Below are 18,885 nucleotides of genomic sequence, written 5' to 3' on the forward strand. Positions count from 1 at the left end.
CTGTGTAACTGTGTGTGTGTGGAGCTGTGTGGAGCTGTGTAACTGTGTGTGTGTGCAGCTGTGTGGAGCTGCGTGGAGCTGCATGGAGCTGCGTGGGGTCGGGAGGGGGGCCCTTGGAGCTTGGCCAGGCTGCCCCCGACAGGTGTGTTTTGTTTCTCAGGAAATCGTCTTCTACAAAGTGATCGACTACATCCTCCACGGCAAAGAAGACATCAAAGTCATTCCGTAAGTGCCAAGGTTTTACCAGAAGCATCCCTGGGGGAGGGGGCCATCCTCTCAGGGCTTCCTGCGATGCGGTCAGCAGTGCCCGCCTGGCCTGGCCTGGCCCGTGGTGCTCTGTGCGCCAAGGAGCATAGGGGAATGGGGGTGAGACAGGCCCACTCACTGTTCTGGGAGACAGTTAGGAGGACGTGGGCAGCTGAGGAGCCTGAGGCTCTGCGGACATCCAGAGTGGATGTCCAGGGTACTGGGCAAGCTGTCCAGGTGGCCCCATTGGTGGCAATTGAGCCTGGAGGCCCCCAGGATCTGCCCCTGGCTCCACCAGCCCACCCAGACAGTGGAGCTTCCAGTCAGGAGGCCGAGTCTTGACCCCCTGGGGCTGGAAGAGAATGGGATTCCATTCCTGAGGCCAGGGCAGGACTCAGCCAAGGGAGGGACCGCTACATGGCCCAGCAGCCCTGTGATCCCATAAGCCTATCGGGACCCCAACCCCAGGCCCCACGCAGGAACCAGGATCCGGGTGCCAGGTCAAAGCACAAGTCGGGGTAAGGGTGGCCGGGCAGACACCAGTGCTGGGTCCTGGAAGGCAGGCTGAAGCCACATGGCCTCCGGAGGGAGGGGTTCCCAAGAGGGAGGGGCCCTAGCACAGCAGCGTGGGGAGAAGGCAGCACTGCTGTCCTCCAACCTGCTCCCCGGCCTCCTCCTGCCTCCTCAACCCTCAGAGAAGAGAGTAAATGCTGAGGATGGCACAGTGCACCAGAGACCCCCAGACCCTGCAGACCCCTGACCCCCAAACCCTGCACACCCTTGCACACACGCCCAGTCCATTTGACCCCCAAACCCTACAGACCCCTGACCCCCAGACCCCTGCAGACCCCTGCACACACATGCTCCGTCCGTCTGACACCTGCATACACACGTCTAGCCCAGCCCGGCCCATCTCAACCCTGCACGCACACATCCAGCCCCTCTGATCCCTGCACACATATGTCAGCCAGGCCCCAGCCCCTCTCACCCCTGCACACACACGTCCACCCTAGCCCGGCCCATCTGATCCCTGCACACACACGTCCAGCCCAAGCTAGCCCATCTGACCCCTGCTCTCTGCCCACAGCACACCCCCAGCAGATCACTGGGCACTGGCCAGCGGCCTTCCAACCTACGTGGCAGAAAGCGGCTTTGTGAGTCCCGTGCTGTCTCGAGCCCCCACGGCCTTGCCCTCGCTGGGTGCAGCGATGTTTCCTTGTCCTTGTCTCCGCCACGTCCTGCCCCCACCCCCTGGCCAGCCTCCGTGCACCTCAGCAAGCCCCCAGCTGCTCTGCTGTGCCTGCATAGAAACTCACCCCAGGGCCACAGAGGCCTCTCTAGATATTGTAGACCTTCAGTTGCTTCGGATGAAACCGTTTTCCTGATCCCTTTTCAGATCTGTAACATCATGAATGCTTCCGCCGATGAAATGTTCAAATTTCAGGTATCTGTCCATGCGTTGGTAGAAATTATAATTACTTACAAAAGAAAGCATTTAGACGCAGAAATGATGAAGTGAATTAGTTTTTGCCACTTGAGAAACAACCTTGGCCCAGTGCAGTGGCTTATGCCTGTAATCCCAGCACTTTGGGAGGCCAAGGCGGGCAGATCACCTGAGGTCAGGATTTCGAGACCAGCCTGGCCAACATGGTGAAACCCTGTCTCTACTAAAAATACAAAAAGAATTAGCTGGATGTGATCTCAGCTACTCGGGAGACTGAGGCAGGAAGATTGCTTGAACCCAGGAGGCGGAGGTTGCAGTGAGCCAACTGCACTCCAGCCTGGGGGACAGAGCGGGACTCCGTTTCAAAAAAAAAAAAGAAAGGAAGAAGAAATGAGCTCAAAGTCCCAGCAGCCTCCCAGAAGCTAGTATTTCATGCTCACTGGTCTGCAGGTCGGCTGAGGTTCATTGGGGCTAAGCTGATCTTAGCTGGCTCGCTGGGCTCAGTTGGGCCAGGCTGGGTCGGCGTTGACAACCAGCGATCCCAGACGACCCGGCGGCCCCAGACAACTCAGTGAGGGTCCGAGTCGGCTCCACGCATGTTCGTCTGAGGCTGCACGGCCAGGGCAGGCTCCCTCCTGGGGACGGCGCAGGGCCAACCGGACTAGTTGAAACATAGTTTGTCCCTGGGGGCCTCCTCTGGAAACCGGCCCACGGTCCATATTTCATTGGCCCAGCCCAGCACCCGTGGGATGGGAGACAGGAACAACCACAAAATTCCCAGGGTCCAGGGCAAATGAAACATGAGGCCCCTTGATGAGCAATTAATTATGAAGAGTTTCAAGAGGGTGGCAGCCGAGCACCCACCACACACGGGACGGAGAGCAGCTCCTCGGACGCAGCCCCACACGCCTTCGAGACTGTGACCCAGCCCCACACGCCCGTGAGACCGTGACCCCAGCCCCACACGCCTTTGAGACTGTGACCCCAGGTCCACATGCCCGAGAGACCGTGACCCCAGCCCCACACACCCGTGAGACCGTGACCCCAGCCCCACACGCCTTTGAGACTGTGACCCCAGCCTCACACACCCAAGAGACCGTGACCCCAGCCCCACATGCCCGAGAGAGACCGTGACCCCAGCCCCACACACCCAAGAGACCCTGATCCCAGCCCCACACGCCCAAGAGACCCTGACCCCAGCCCCGCATGCTCGAGAGACCGTGACCCCAGCCCCACACACCCGTGAGACCGCGACCCCAGCCCCACATGCCCGAGAGAGACCGTGACCCCAGCCCCACACACCCAAGAGACCCTGATCCCAGCCCCACACACCCAAGAGACCCTGACCCCAGCCCCGCATGCTCGAGAGACCATGACCCCAGCCCCACACACCCATGAGACCGCGACCCCAGCCCCACACACCAAAGAGACCCTGATCCCAGCCCCACATGCCTTCGAGACCCTGATCCCAGCCCCACATGCCCGAGAGACCCTGATCCCAGCCCCACATGCCCGAGAGACCCTGATCCCAGCTCCACACGCCCAAGAGACCCTGACCACAGCCCACACACCAGCAAGGCCGTGACCACAGCCCACACACACATGCTCGGGAAACCAGCCCCTATGGGAAAATGGCCTTTACCTCCTCCAGAGGGAAAAATATCAAGACACAAAAACCATGGACATAAAGTCCAAATGCACAGAGGGAGTGCAGAGACAGGCGCAAGAGCCCATGGTCACGGTTCCGGGGGAGAAGATGAGAGGTCACTCTCCCCAGCCACACACCCGGGCCAGGGCCAGCCTCAGGGCAGAGTCCAGCTCTGAATGCTGCTCCCGCAGGAAGGGGCCCTGGATGACTCTGGATGGCTCATCAAGAACGTGCTGTCCATGCCCATCGTCAACAAGAAGGAGGAGATTGTGGGGGTCGCCACATTTTACAACAGGAAAGACGGGAAGCCCTTTGACGAACAGGATGAAGTTCTCATGGAGGTCAGCGCCGGGGCAGACGTGGCTCCGCCAGTGATGCCTGCGAAGGGTGGGGACTATGCTGCGTGGGGGCCTCCCTGCCATGCCTTCAGCCGCCTGAGCAGTGTGCAGGGTGCAGGGTGGGTGCAGGCAGGGAGAGTACCACAAACAGCCCCTCCTGGGAGCAGGGGCTGTCTGCAGGGCAGTGGGAGGTCCTAGGCAGAAGCACTGCAGCCCTACAGTGGCAGCCCTGGGACCTGTCTGCCAAGCCACGGGGCAGGGCCCATGGGCACATGGGAAGGGAGATCGCCAGGAGCCCTGAGCACCGGTGACACTGCCGCCCTCTCAGTCCCTGACACAGTTCCTGGGCTGGTCAGTGATGAACACTGACACTTATGACAAGATGAATAAGCTGGAGAACCGCAAGGACATCGCGCAGGACATGGTCCTTTACCACGTGAAGTGCGACAGGGACGAGATTCAGCTCATCCTGGTGCGGCGGGGCAGGTCACCCAGAGGTCACGGCTGTGTGGTGGGGGCAGGTCACCCAGGGGTCACGGATGTGTGGTGGGGGCAGGTCACCCAGGGGTCACGAATGTGTGGAGGAGACAGGTCACCCCAGGGGTCACAGGTATGTGGTGAAGGCAGACCACGCCAGAGGTCACAGATATGTGGTGGGGGCAGGCCACCCCAGGGGTCACAGATGTGTGGTGGGGGCAGGTCACCCAGGGGTCATGGATGTGTGGTGGGGGCAGACCATGCAGGGGTCAGGGCTTTCTCTGTGCAGTGGGGAAAAGGTTTCCCAGGGGTCACGGCTGTCTCTGTGTGGTGGGGACACAGCCCTGGGGCAGGAGTCAAGTACATCCCTGGCACGCCACCCCTCCCAGGTCCCTCTGTCTTCACAGTCCCTGGATGCCTTCCCTGTACTCAATCTCCCCAGCCAGGAGCCTTGTGTGGCCAGAGCCCTCCTGGTCATCATGAGCAAATCCCATCATTATACCTGAGGACTGCTTAAAGCAGTGCCCAAGAGACAGAACCAGTGGGAAAGTGAGCAGGCTGTGCACACAGTAATTTATCTCCAGATAGAGGCTCCAGGGTCTTCCCGAGGTGAAAGCTGACCACGAACTGTGGGCAGCACCCTCCTCCAGCTGACACAGGGTGGACGCACTGCCGTCACCTTGTCCCACACGCGAGGCTGTGTCTATGTCTCTGTCTGTGTTAGCCAACAAGAACGCGCCTGGGAAAGGAGCCTGCCGACTGTGACGAGGACGAGCTGGGTGCAATCCTGGTAAGAACCTCGCTCCCGTCCCTCCCAAGGAGCCAGCCACATGTGAGGCTGGGAGGAAGAGCTCTCCATTCACCAGGGCCCGAGGGTGCTTTGCACACACAGTGTTATTGGGGATGTTGGTGCTGTGAGTGTGTGTGTGTGTATGTATCTAAGCACCTCAGTGTACATGTGTGTACATAAGCCTGGCTTTCAGTCTCAGGCAGTGTGTCTCTCAGAGTGTCTGCATGGCCAAAGTGTGGCTTTGACGTCTGCATTTCTGAGTGTATCTTCGTGTCTTCCTGTCTCTTCTCTGCTTTGCCAGATGTTTGGTCTTCGCCCGATGTTTAGTGGACCTAACTTGGACTTACTGTCCATCTAAGTCATCTCTGCAGTCACAGTGGCCAGGTGTCTGCAACACCCACATACACATGGGTGCACATGTGTGCATGTGGGTGTGTGTATGTGTGTGCACAGATGTGTGTGTATTGTGTGCACATATGGGTGTGTATGTGTGCATATGGGGGTGTCTGTGTGCATGTGTGCACAGGTTTGTCTGTATTTTGTGCACATGTGGTTGTGCATGGGTGCACATGTGGGTGTCTGAGTGCATGTGTGTGCATGCGGGTGTGTATGTGTCCACATCCGGGTGTCTGTGTGCATGTGTGTGCACATGTGTGTGTGCATGTGCATGTGTGGGTGTGTATGTGTGCACATGTGGGTGTCTGCACACGCGTGTGAATTTATGTGTGTATTGTGTGCATGTGTGTATAAGTGTGTATTTTGCACATATACACATGGGTGGGTGCACAGGTCTGTGCATGTGTGTGCACATGTAGGTATGTGTGTGCACATGTGGGTATGCATGTGTGCACACATGGGTATCTGTGTGCATGTGTGCACAGGTATGTATTTGCACATGTGGGCATGTTTGTGTGCACACGTGTGTGTGCATGTGTGCACAGGTGGGTGTGTAGGTGTGCACTGTGGATGGGTATGCACATATGTGTGTGTGTATTGTGTGCACACGTGTGTCTGTGTGCATGTGTGTGCACAGGTGGGTGTGTATGTATGTGCATGTGGATGGGCAAGCACATGTTTGTATATGTGTGGGGGTGTGCACCCATGGGTGTGTCTGTGTCTGTGTGCATGAGTGTGCACCAGTGGGTGGGTGGAGTGTGCACAGGGATGTTTATGTGTGTATACCCATGTGTGCACCCATGTGTGTGTGCTCTTGTGTACAGAGATGGGTGTGTACTGTGTGTGTGTGCATGTGTGTGCACATGGATATATACAGACACATGCTTGTGTGTGTCTCCCAGAGACCATTGCTGGATCAATGTGGGGATTATGTGGTGTCCCCATCACCCTGGGTCTGCCTGTGCGATTTAGCCAGAATCTCCAGGGGCCATGAGCCTTGTGAGTGGGCCTTGGACCGAGCATGGGAATGTGCCTGGTGAGTCTGAAAATCCACTGTTATGTGTATTACCTCATGGCTGTGTGTGTGAGCATGCATGTGTGAGTCTGCACGTATGTGGTTCTGTGTCCATGGGTGAACCTGGGTGCTCATGTGTGTGCCTGTGTCCACACCAGTGCCTTATATTGATGGGAGTGGCTGTGTGTTCAGGTGTGCCTGTGTCACATGTGTGTCTGTATCTGTGTGTGTCTGTGTCTTTTCATGTGCACACCCTTGTGTTTGCTTGTTTCAGCAGCATCACCCTGTCCACTCGACTGGGCAAGCTCTTCACTGTTGGGCCATGGAGTAGGAGAAGAGGGGAAGGTGGGACTGAGCCAGGGATGCGTGTGAGCAGCCTGGGATAAAGGCTGGAGCACAGAGAATGACATGTCTCCTTAGAGGTGCCTAGGGTGTCTGAGGCTTGACAGAGGGTCCCAAGAGAAGAAAGGATGAGAAGCAAGCAGTGGCTGTCCAGACCAACCTCCCTCAGCCCACAATCCCTCCCACAGAAGGAAGAGCTGCCAGGGCCCACCACGTTTGACATCTACGAATTCCATTTCTCTGACCTGGAGTGCACGGAGCTGGACCTGGTCAAATGTGGCATCCAGATGTACTACGAGCTGGGCGTGGTCCGCAAATTCCAGATCCCCCAGGAGGTGGGAGAACACTGCAGGAGGCATAGTCAGGTCCTGGAGGCCGCCCAGGACATGGGGTTGGGGGTTTGGTCAGGGCCTCAGGTTCCCCAGGAGGTGAGGGGGATGGAGTTGGGGATCCTAGATCCCACAGGAAGTTTGGCGGGCAGACATGTTCATCACAGAACAGGTAAAATACAGGAAGTAAGCATAAAAAAAAAATTGGATGGCTGGGAGATGGCTGGGTGATGGCTGGATTGATGGATGGCTGGGTGGGTCAATGGTAGTTGGATAGCTGGATAAATGGGTGGATGGGTCACTGGTAGTTGGATGGCTGGATAAATGGATGGATGCATGGATGGATGGGTCAATGGTAGTTGGATGGTTGGATAAGTGAATGGATGGATGGATGGGTGGATGGGTCAACGGTAGTTGGATGGTTGGATAAGTGAATGGATGGGTGGATGAGTCAGTGGTAGTTGGGTGGTTGGATAAATGGATGGATGGGTGGATGGATGGGTCAATGGTAGTTGGATGGTTGGATAAATGGATGGATGGGTCAGTGGTAACTCGATGGCTGGATAAATGGATGGATGGGTGGATAGGTCAACGGTAGTTGGGTGGTTGGATAAGTGAATGGATGGGTGGATGGATGGGTCAATGGTAGTTGGGTGGTTGGATAAATGGATAGATGGGTGGATGGATGGGTCAATGGTAGTTGGATGGTTGGATAAATGGATGGATGGGTCAGTGGTAACTCGATGGCTGGATAAGTGAATGGATGGGTGGATGGGCCAATGGTAGTTGGATGGTTGGATAAGTGAATGGATGGGTGGATGGATGGAGAAGTGGGTGGATGAGTGCTAGATGAGTGGATGGGTCGTTTAATGAAATAATAGATGGGTGGATGAATGGATGGACAGTAGATGGATGGTGAACAGATAGATTTAAAGATTTATTAATAGAAGTTCCAAACAATTTGATCATAAAGCACATAATTTGGCAATATCAGGGGATTTGGTGTGGGGTACAGAGGAAATAGAAGCATCCCATCACCTAAACAGAAAACACAAAGTGGCCCTCCAGGTTTGGCCACAGCAGTGCTCCTGGGAGACCCCCTGGGAAGGATGGGATGGCTTTCCCTCAGTTCCAGGCCTTCCCTGGACCCCCTGCTCTCCCTCATCCCAGAGCTCCAGGCCTCCCTGGGTTCCCCTGCTCTGCCCTCATCCCACAGCTCCAGGCCTCCCTGGGTCCCCTGCTCTCCCTCATCCCACAGCTTTAGGCCCCCCCTGGATTCCCCTGCTCTCCCTGATCCCACAGCTTTAGGCCCTCCCTGGGTCCCCTGCTCTTCCTCATCGCACAGCTCCAGGCCTCCCTGGGTCCCCTGCTCTCCCTCATCCCACAGCTCCAGGTGTCCCTGGGTCCCCTGCTCTCCCTCATCCCACAGCTCCAGGCCTTCCCTGGGTCCCCTACTCTCCCTCATCCCACAGCTCCAGGTGCCCCTGGGTCCCCTGCTCTGCCCTGCTTCTACCACTGCATCTCAGGGGGCTTCCCACAGCCCAAGGGAAAGAATCCTCTTTTCTCATGCCCCTCTGAGAATAGGTGCAGCAGGCTGGCATTTTCAAAAGAAATTGTACTAAATGCTAAGGGAAAACACTAAAGAAAAATGTATAGAAGATATTTGCAGCCAGGCACGGTGGATCACTTCTGTAATCCCAGCATTTTGGGAGGCCAAGGCAGGCGGATTACCCGAGCTCAGGAGTTCAAGACTATCCTGGCCAACATAGTGAAGCCCTATCTCTACTAAAAATACAAAAATTAGCTGGGCATGGTGGTGACACCTGTAATCCCAGCTACTCAGGAGGCTGAGGCAGGAGAATCTCTTGAACCCGGGAGGCCGAGGTTGCAATGAGCAGAGATTGTGCCACTGCACTCCAGCCTGGGGGAAAAGAGCGAGACATCACCTAAAAATACATATATGTTTGCATACTAAAACATATTTCCAAATAATTTTCTGACCCTAAAAATCACGATGGCTGCAGAAAGAGGCTCCCAGTGACCAGCATTCCCTTGCCCTGCAGACGTCCGCACTCCACCCCTGCCTGCAGCCCAGCATTCTGCCCATTCAAATGCCTGTGCCTGAAACTGATGTCTTAAAACATGCTGCATCCCCAGGGGTCCTCCTCCTGGCTTGAGGCCGGGCAGTCAGATGGCAGCTGGGCAGTCAGATGGACGCCAGGCAGTCAGATGGAGGCCAGGCAGTCAGATGGCGGCCGGGCAGTCAGATGGAGGCCGGGCAGTCAGGCAGTCAGATGGAGGCCGGGCAGTCAGATGGAAGCCAGGCAGTCAGGCAGTCAGATGGAGGCCGGGCAGTCAGACGGAAGCCGGGCAGTCAGATGGAGGCCGGGCAGTCAGATGGAGGCCGGGCAGTCAGATGGTGGCCGGGCAGTCAGATGGAGGCCGGGCAGTCAGATGGAAGCCGGGCAGTCAGATGGAGGCTGGGCAGTCAGATGGTGGCCGGGCAGCCCCTGAAGGCTGGGGCTGTTCTCAGCTTCTGCCCTGCCATCCTCCACCCTGTAGGTGCCAATATGGCAGCCCCTATCCAGGAAGGCCAGCGGCGGCCGGTGGGGAACAGTGGGGATGGGGAAGGCCAGGAGTCCAGGAGACAGAGTGTGGGGATGCTGGCACGGGGCAGGCCTTCCACTGGGAAGCCAGCCACACGTGCTGCCCTGGCAGGACTCACACACTTGCTGCCGGCACCTGTGTCCTCTCGTCCTCTTGGCTCCTCTAGGTCCTGGTGCGGTTCCTGTTCTCCATCAGCAAAGGGTACCGGAGAATCACTTACCACAACTGGCGCCACGGCTTCAACGTGGCCCAGACGATGTTCACGCTGCTCATGGTGCGTGGCTGCCAGAAGGATGGGGCTGTGCAGGCCCTCCTGGTGCCAAGGGCAGTGCCCATGCATCCCTGAGGATGAGACGGGGTCCTCCCAGGGCAGAGGGATGGAGGAAGCCAACACCCTCCAACACTGCGCAGCCCCCCAGCCCTGCAGTGGTTGAGGGCCCCCGGGCCAGCTCTGTCCTCCCAGCCCCTCCCTACTCCCCGCCCTGCTGGAGCCGGGACCGGTGAGCAAGGCAGCCCTGTCTCTACAGACGGGCAAACTGAAGAGCTACTACACGGACCTGGAGGCCTTCGCCATGGTGACAGCCGGCCTATGCCACGACATCGACCACCGAGGCACCAACAACCTGTACCAGATGAAGTAGGCGCCGCAGGGCGGGCGTGTGAACTGCCCTGAACCCACTCCCCGTGATAGGGTGCATGAATTGGGCTCCCATAGCGGGCTATGTAGAAAGTGGAGTCCACGGCATCAGCCCTGAACCCACTCCCCGTGATAGGGAGCGTGAACCCGGCTCCCCATAGCAGGTTATGTAGAAAGCGGAGTTCACGGCATCAGCCCTGAATCCACTCCCCATGATAGGGAGCATGAACCCGGCTCCCCATAGCAGGTTATGTAGAAAGTGGAGTCCACGGCATCAGCCCTGAATCCACTCCCCTTGATAGGGAGTGGGAACCCGGCTCCCCATAGCAGGCTATGTAGAAAGTGGAGTTCAAGCTGGGTGTGGTGGCTCATGCCTGTCATCCAGCACTGTGGGAGGCAGAGACAAGCAGTTTGCTTGAGCCCAGGAGTTTGAGACCAGCCTGGGCAACATAGCAAGATCTCTCCTCTACAAAAACTATTTTGAAAAATAGCTGTGGCCGGGCACGGTGGCTCATGCTGGGAGGCCGAGGCAGGTAGATCACCTGCCTGGAGTTGGAGACCATCCTGGCCAACACGGTGAAACCCCGTCTCTACTAAAAATACAAAACAGCCAGGCATGGTGGTGAGTGCCTGTAGTCCCAGCTACTCAGGAGGCTGAGGCAGGAGAATTGCTTGAACCCGGGCTATAGAGGTTGCAGTGAACCAAGATCATGCCACTGCACTCCAGCCTGGGTGACACAGACAGCAACACCCTGTCTCAAAAAAAAAAAAATAAAGTGTGGCCCATCTGGAGGGGCTGCAGTGTGCAGGCTAGGCCAGGCCGGGGCAGGTCCCATGGGCCTCACCCCTACCTGCCACTACCTGTGTGACAGGTCCCAGAACCCCTTGGCCAAGCTCCACGGCTCCTCAATTCTGGAGCGGCACCACCTGGAGTTTGGGAAGTTCCTGCTCTCAGAGGAGGTTGGTATCCTCACTCTCAGTTTCTGCTGTGGGCGCTGGGGAGCAGGGTTCTGATGCATGGGTGAGCGCTGGGTGGGTGAGCACTGGGTCAGGGTGGCAGAGAAGGCCCAGGGCTGAGGCTGGGGGCAGGTGCCTCACAGGCCCTGGGAAGGTGTGTGTAGGGCTGGATCCACATCTGGAAAGAACCCCTCCTGGCGGGGGGTGGAAGCCTAGGCCGATGGGGCCTGGGACTGAACAGTGGGAGAATGAGGGGCAGCCAAGCCCCGGGGGCACCCAAGGACCTGGACACTCAGACGCCCCCCTCCGCCCACCCTGGTGGTGACCTCTGAGACCATCTGGTTCCCAAGCCGATGACCTGGGGCAGGAACCACTGGCAAGAGGGCTGGGCACCCTGCGGAGGGGCCGCCCACCTAGGGTGAGGGCATGAAAGGACAGGCAGCCGGGCAGAAGGGGCTGGATCCCTGAGCCCCCTGAGAGGTGGCCGCAGGGCGCCTGACACACTGGGCTCGACCTCCGCAGACCCTGAACATCTACCAGAACTTGAACCGGCGGCAGCATGAGCATGTGATCCACCTGATGGACATTGCCATCATCGCCACGGACCTGGCCCTGTACTTCAAGTGCGCGCCTTCCCGGGAGGGGGCCTGGCGGGCAGGCAGGGAGCCCTGGGACTCCAGCCGACGCGGGGTGGGTCCGACCTGGAGATCGCAGCCCCACACCCTGCAGACCTGGGTGGGGCCCGGTTCTGGCTTAGCTCCTCCCTGCAGACAGGGGCTTGGGGCGGGGTCTCCGCACTTGCTCCCACCTGCCCCTCCCTTGTTCCCTGGGTTCAGGAAGAGGGCGATGTTTCAGAAGATTGTGGATGAGTCCAAGAACTATGAGGACAAGAAGAGCTGGGTGGAGTACCTGTCCCTGGAGACCACCCGGAAGGAGATCGTCATGTGAGGCCAGGTGGAGGGGCCTGGGGGCTGTCCTTTCCCGCTGGGGGCAGAAGGGCCTAGGGGCTGTCCTTCCCCGCTGGGGACGCAGGGGCCTGGGGGCTGCCCTTCCCCACTGGGATGGGGCAGAGGGGCCTGGGGGCTGCCCTTCCCCACCGGGATGGGGCAGAGGGGCCTGGGGGCTGCCCTTCCCTGGCCTCACTCAGCCGCTGGTCAGCCCCTCCCCTGAGGCTCTGGAGTGGGACGAGCCATCTATTGGCAGCTTGTCTAGGACCCTGAAACAAATGCTCCGTCCTTATTTCCCAACTCTGGGGGAGACGGCGCGGAGCTGGGGAGGACACAGGCACCACCTTGGTCTGTCGCCCTTGGCAACAGCTTACTTCATTCTGACTTCCGCTTCTTCACCTGCAAAATAGTGACTCACAAACAGCCCCCTCCCCAAGCTGGTCCCAGGGACCCAGTAAGAAAATACATATAAACCAGGCCAGGCCCGGTGACTCACGCCTGTAATCCCAGCACTTTGGGAGGCCGAGGTGGGCAGATGACCTGAGGTCAAGTGTTCGAGACCACCCTGGCCAACATGGTGAAACCGTGTCTCTACTAAAAACACAAAAATTAGCTGGGTGTGGTGGTGGGCACCTGTAATCCCAGCTACTTGGGAGGCTGAGGCAGGAGAATCACTTGAACAGGGGAGGAGGAAGCTGCAGTGAGCTGAGATCATGCCATCACACTTCAGCCTGGGTGACAGAGACTGTCTCACAAAAGAAAAAAAAGAAAACACATATAAACCACCTGCCCTCAGAAGGCGCCCATCAGCATTCGCACCTGGTTTGTGTGCCTGCAGGGCCATGATGATGACAGCCTGTGATCTGTCTGCCATCACCAAGCCCTGGGAAGTCCAGAGCAAGGTTAGGACTGGCACAGGGCCCTCCAGACCCAGAGGCAGCGCCTCTCAGTGCGTGGGTTGGGGGAGGGAGCCAGGGGCAAGGGTAGGGTGCTGCAGTGTGCCTGTGCAGCCCAACCAGAGCCCTGCATGGGGGAACCCTGAGGGTCTGGGGCAGAGAAGACCGAGACTCGGAGTCTCACGGGCGGGGTAGAGGGGTGTGCCAGGCCGTCCTCACAGGCACAGAGCTCCAGACAGCTGCCTTCCTGTGCCTCCAGGTTGCACTTCTGGTGGCTGCTGAGTTCTGGGAGCAAGGTGACTTGGAAAGGACAGTCTTGGATCAGCAGCCCATTGTGAGTGCTGCTTCTGGAACCTTCCACCCGACAAGGGCATTAAAGCCCTTTTGGTCTGTGGGAGTCTCCTGTCCTGGCTTGGCATCAGGCAGGGAGTTCTGAGGCCCCAGGGTCTTTATCTCACTTTGTGGGGTCATGTGACATGCGTGTGGGTGGCTCAGATCTGGGTACAGCTGTGGCCTGGGTGATGCTTATGCAGAGGTGACGTCGTTGGCACTGGAGGAATCAGGGCCAGTGGCTCATCACCAAGAGCTCCTGGGTCCAGGCAGCTCTGCAGGTGAACCCCGGTGGGGCCATGAACCATTCCCCAGGAAAGTCCTGGGGAAGGTGTTAGGGCAGAGAACGCATGGGGGGGGGGACCATCCCAGGCCCATATCATGGACAACGCCAGGGTCCTCAGGTCAGCAGCAGGGCCTGGATATCTGCTGGCAGCAGGGTAGGTGCCAGCAAATGGGAGAGGCAGGAAGCCCTGTTCCAGGGGTTGGAGAGGCAGGATAGGGACCAGGGGTTGGAGAGGCAGGGCTGCCCTAGCCCACGTGGACAGGTGGGCGCTTTAGTTTCTCACACACCCGCTCCGGTGGGGGGGGAGGGGCTGTGTGGAGCCTACAGTGGGGAGAGCTTGGGCCAGGTGCAGCCTCAGCAGGAAAGGGGGCCTTGGTTGGTCGGTGAAGCCTGGCAGGGGAAGGACAGGCAGCAGTTTCAACCCCTGGGCCCGGCCCCTAGAGTCCTGCGTGGTTCCTCCTCCCCGGGAGGCTGTCAGGGAACTGACAGATAGCCCAGGGCACCCGGGCTCTGCCACTAGAAATCACTCCAGAGCACATCCGCTTCTGCCCCAGGTGAGGGCACAGCAAGGTCCCAGCCAGCCGAGTGACTGGGCAGTGTAGCTGGACGTGGCTCAGCACCGTGGACAGCGCCATCCCCGCCTCTCCCCAGCTGCAGGCAGCGTCCCCAGAGCCACCAGGCGGCTGCCTTCAGGGGACCACGGGCTGGAGCCAACAGCAGCTGTGGGAAGGAGCTGCCCACGGATCCAGGGGCTGCGGAGCAGCTGGCTGAGGGGAGGGTGCCGGCTTCCCCTCACGAGGGCTGGCGTCTGCCGGGCAGGCTCCACCCAGGCTGGGCTCCGTCCTTTTCACTTCATGAGTACCTCTGAGAGAAAATTGCAGGTCAGGGCTGGGCACTGTTCTCCTGCCTCCTTTCCTCCCACCAGCCCATGATGGACAGAAACAAGGCGGCCGAGCTCCCCAAGCTGCAGGTGGGCTTCATCGACTTCGTGTGCACTTTCGTGTACAAGGTGCGTGGTTCACAGTGTTCAGCACTGACTGTGGCAGGGCAGCGGGGCACAGGCGAGGGGCAGGGGCTGGACTTGCGTGGACTCACACAGGGGCCCAGCGGCGTCCTCACTGGGGCAGGGACACCTGTGCAGGCTTCATGCCACCCTTGAGTGGGGCAGATGTGGAGGAACATCGGTGACCGAACCCCGACAGACGCCCCAGCCCATCCTCACCCTGCTGCACCCCCCCCAAGCTCTGAGCCCTTTCCCAGCCCAGAATGTGCTCGGCTTACCTCCAGGCCCACCCCAGAAGTCTCTCCTCAGTGTCCCCCACCGGGGCCAGCACACCCTGTTCTGGGGTCCCTGACTGCAACACCGTGGGTTCATTTGTTCCATGTCTGTGAACCCTCAAGGCAAGGCTGGGGCTGGTGCTGGCTTTGTGCTGGTGTGCCCACCTGCACCATGTCTGTGAGCCCTCGAGGGGGGGGCCTGGGTCTGCCTGTCTCCTCGTGTGCCCTCCCGCCCGCAAGGCGTCTGTGAACCCTTGAGGTGGCTGGGGCTGGCTTTGTGCTGGCGTGCCCGCCTGCACCGCGTCTGTGAACCCTCGAGGGAGTCCTGGGTCTGCCTGTGTGCCCACCTGCCAGCATGGTGTCTGTGAACCCTTAAGGTGGGCTGGGTCTGCCTGTCTGCCTTTGCACCTGCCCGCAAAGCACCTGTGAACCCTCGAGGGGGGCCTGGGTCTGCCTGTCTCCTGGTGTGTCCACCCACAACGGCATTTGGAACAGCAGGAGCCACATCCCTGCAGATTTGCCACAGACCCAATGCCCAGACAAGTCTCTGAGGATGCAAGGCGGGCGCTGAGGGGGAGAGTGGGGGGGACAGGGGTCTGACCGTGGGGCCCCCATGTGATGCTCAAGAGAGCCACCCCCCTCTGGCCACTCCCTGTGGTGTTGGAATCCTCACCCCAAGGAAGAGGCCTCAGGTTCCACACGAAGCCATCCCTGAGTGGGCTGTGCCCCATCCCACCCGACCTGGGCCATCAGTGCTGGGGAGAAGGCAGGGCCAGGGAGGACATTTGGGCCTAAAGTGGCCACAGGTCACGGCCCCCTGCAGGTACCCCCACTGCCTTCCCTACCCTGCCCCACCTCATGTGATGTGCACGTGTGGGGGTGGTATGCTTGTGTGATGTGTGTGTGGGAGGGACGGGAGAAGGCACTGCAGGGCCTGCTATCCACCTGTGCTCACCACCCTCTGCCGGGGCACCTGCCCCCGCCCCGAGCTCGTTCCTGGGTTCCTCTCCCTGCAACATGGCACTCTCAGCATTCACACCCTCAGGCTCCCGGCTTTGATGTCACCAGCACAAGCCCCAGGCCTTCTCCCTTCATAGAGTTCTGGCCGGAAGGTGCCCCCTCCACGCATTCCTTCCTCCTGCCCAGCAGTTCCCCCTGGAGGGGAAGGGATGAGCTGGGAAAGCACTGTTCCAACCCTCAAGAGCACATGGGGCATGTGGGACATGCAGTGACTTCTCGACCCCCCTCAGGAGTTCTCGCGTTTCCACGAAGAGATCCTGCCCATGTTCGACCGACTGCAGAACAACAGGAAGGAGTGGAAGGCACTGGCTGACGAGTACGAGGCCAAGATGAAGGCTCTGGAGGAGAAGAAGCAGGAGGACAGGGTGGAGGCCAAGAAAGGTCTGGCTCTGTGTGGCCTGCGGGGCAGGGACTTGGTGATGCTCCCAAGGCAACGTGAAAAGACAGGGCGCATAGCAGAGTTAGACTGGAGAAAAGCAGAGCTGCTTTGAAGCAGCCCCAAGGCAGATGAGCCTGGCTCCTCCCGCAGGGCCACACTGCGGGGAGGGGCCGTGGTGCGGGGACAGCAGCTGCTGACTCCACCTCCGTGGTAACCCAGACAGAAAAACTTCCTCCATTCCTAGCCAGTGAACCCCATTTTTCACTACAGAAGTGATCATGTGTTATGTCCTGCATAAAGGACTCCGTTGTCACAAGTCAGCACACTCCCAAGTTCAAATCCCAAAGGCATCGTGGCCTTGCCATTTGCCACACTTGGCTACCTTAGCTCTGGGGTCTGGCTTGCTATTCTCACTATGCCATGCTGTTCCCGCCACCCCACACTGCTCCCGCCACCCCACGCTGTTCCCGCCACCCCACGCGGTTCCCACCACCCCACACGGTTCCCCTACTCCACGCTGTTCCCGCTATCCCATGCTACATAAACAAGGCGACTTCAAGGCTGTGGGAGGCCAGGATGAGTGCAGTCAGGGCACGGTGTCAACAGGGGCTAAAGCATTAAGAAAGGCTCAGCCAGGCTAATCGGCTTGGGCTGGCCATAGACCTCAGCACTGTCCTTTCTCCTGCAGGAGTTGGTAGAGGTCACACCAGGCAGGAGGGAAGGAACGGGGCTGGTGTGCACACGTGGTTCCCACTCACCATCTTCTGTCTTCTCTTGCAGTAGGCACAGAAATTTGCAATGGCGGCCCAGCACCCAAGTCTTCAACCTGCTGTATCCTGTGACACCGGTCCTGTGGGACCCAACAGCTTCCTCAGTCTTCACCCACAAGGACTTGGGTTCTAACTGTGGCCGTTTGCTACAAGACGTTAGGAAGCCCAAGAAAATGACTGAGGATCATTTTGGATATTTTAATTTTTTTTTTTTGAGATGGAATTTTGCTCTGTTGCCCAGGCTGGAGCGCAGTGGCACAATCTCAGCTCACTGCAACCTCCACCTCCCGGGTTCAAGTGATTCTTGTGCCTCAGCCTCCCGAGTAGCTGGAACTACAGGCGCCTGCCACCATACCCTGCTAATTTTTATATTTTTAGTAGAAGCAGCATTTCACCATGTTGGCCAGGCTGGTCTCGAACTCCTGACCTCAGGCGACCCCCTGCCACGGCCTCCCAAAGTGCTGGGATTACAGGCATGAGCCACTGCGCCCGGCCTAAATTTTTTTTAAGGTTTGTGTTTTTATAACCTGAAGTCAACTGTGAATAAACAGTGTAGCCCACATTACTCAATAGTTACCACTGGGAGAGCTTTCTTTGAAAAGGGTCGGTGAACTCTGAAATCATTGAGAACACTTGCAGCCACTGTGTACATCTGTGTATACTGGTAAACAGATGGACACAGAGATGCTGTTTGGCATCTGGTTTAGGAAAACACATATGCTTAGAAATTAAGAATAAAATAAACAGAAAACAATTTGCCCATTATTTGTGGTAAAGTTACAGCAGAAGCCACACTACTTTTGACCCATCAGAAAATTCTGCCAGAAAGGTTAAGACCAGAGTAGGGCGGTGATCAGACTTAGTGGTCTGAGTGGAAGACGTCTGTAATGAATGCCATGCAGAGTGGCTCTGAAGGCTCCAGACGGCACCAGAAGGGCAGGGCCGGGCTGGATGCCGAAGCCGGTGTACCCCCATGATTTAATATTGGTGAGCCTGGAGTAAAGGACAGAGGCAAAGAAGGGACTTCACAGTTGAAATGGGTATTATGTTCAGGATCTCCAACGCATGATGTGAGCTCCAAAGCACTTGCTCCCAACACTAGGTGACACCTGGATGGCGTCACTGGGGTGGGCATGGGGGAGCAACAGACATACCCAGCGCATCCATAGGCCTGCAGGAAGGGGATGGTTTTGTTTATTTATTTTTAAAATTTTTGGATGGATTCTCGCTGTCATCCAGGCTGGAGTGCAGTGGCGTGATCTCAGCTCAATGCAACCTCTGCCTCCCAGGTTCAAGCAATTCTCCTGCCTCAATCTCCTGAGTAGCTGGGATTATAGGCGCCCTTCACCACACCCAGCTAATTTTTAGCAGAAACGGGGTTTCACCATGTTGGCCAGGCTGGTTTAAGAGATCTGCCCATCTCGGCCTCCAAAAGCACTGGGATCACAGGTATGAGTCACCGTGCCCGGCCTTAATTTTCATCTCATTGGTCAGAGACCGCTGGTGTCCAGAGCCTGGGACTGGGATGAGGGGCTCTTAAGAGGTTCTGAGGGACCCTGCAACCAGCCCCTCTGGACCCCACTGCACTGAGCACAGGAGGGACGCCAGGACAGGATGTGAAAGCATCTTGCTCGGCTGGCGAAGTGGCTCACACCTGTAATCCCAGCACTTTGGGAGGCTGAGGCAGGCAGACCATGAGGTCAAGAGATTGAGACCATCCTGGCCAACATGGTGAAACCCTGTCTCTACTTAA

The 18,885-nt window shown here is 58.2% G+C and overlaps 1 protein-coding gene across 2 annotated transcripts in view; it reads left to right on the forward strand.

Moving 5' to 3' along the window:
* Nucleotides 1-17,888, forward strand: part of PDE6B (phosphodiesterase 6B) — a 60,418-nt gene extending 42,530 nt beyond the window's left edge. Inside the window, exons 6-22 of one of the 2 annotated variants that reach the window (XM_017538931.2) lie at nt 161-225; nt 1,334-1,400; nt 1,643-1,690; nt 3,530-3,679; nt 4,005-4,148; nt 4,878-4,943; nt 6,885-7,031; nt 9,799-9,906; nt 10,160-10,269; nt 11,142-11,229; nt 11,749-11,849; nt 12,063-12,170; nt 13,012-13,075; nt 13,329-13,403; nt 14,611-14,694; nt 16,214-16,364; nt 17,143-17,888. In XM_017538931.2, coding sequence (XP_017394420.2) covers nt 161-225; nt 1,334-1,400; nt 1,643-1,690; nt 3,530-3,679; nt 4,005-4,148; nt 4,878-4,943; nt 6,885-7,031; nt 9,799-9,906; nt 10,160-10,269; nt 11,142-11,229; nt 11,749-11,849; nt 12,063-12,170; nt 13,012-13,075; nt 13,329-13,403; nt 14,611-14,694; nt 16,214-16,364; nt 17,143-17,204 — 1,638 coding nt within the window. In that variant the 3' untranslated portion in view covers nt 17,205-17,888. The remainder of the gene's footprint in view (nt 1-160; nt 226-1,333; nt 1,401-1,642; nt 1,691-3,529; nt 3,680-4,004; nt 4,149-4,877; nt 4,944-6,884; nt 7,032-9,798; nt 9,907-10,159; nt 10,270-11,141; nt 11,230-11,748; nt 11,850-12,062; nt 12,171-13,011; nt 13,076-13,328; nt 13,404-14,610; nt 14,695-16,213; nt 16,365-17,142) is intronic. The other variant, XM_037742157.1, reaches the window with a different exon arrangement.
* The last annotated feature ends 997 nt before the right edge of the window (nt 17,889-18,885 follow it).

Source organism: Cebus imitator, unplaced genomic scaffold, assembly GCF_001604975.1.
Source record: "Cebus imitator isolate Cc_AM_T3 unplaced genomic scaffold, Cebus_imitator-1.0 Scaffold117, whole genome shotgun sequence".
Classification (NCBI taxonomy): domain Eukaryota; kingdom Metazoa; phylum Chordata; class Mammalia; order Primates; family Cebidae; genus Cebus; species Cebus imitator.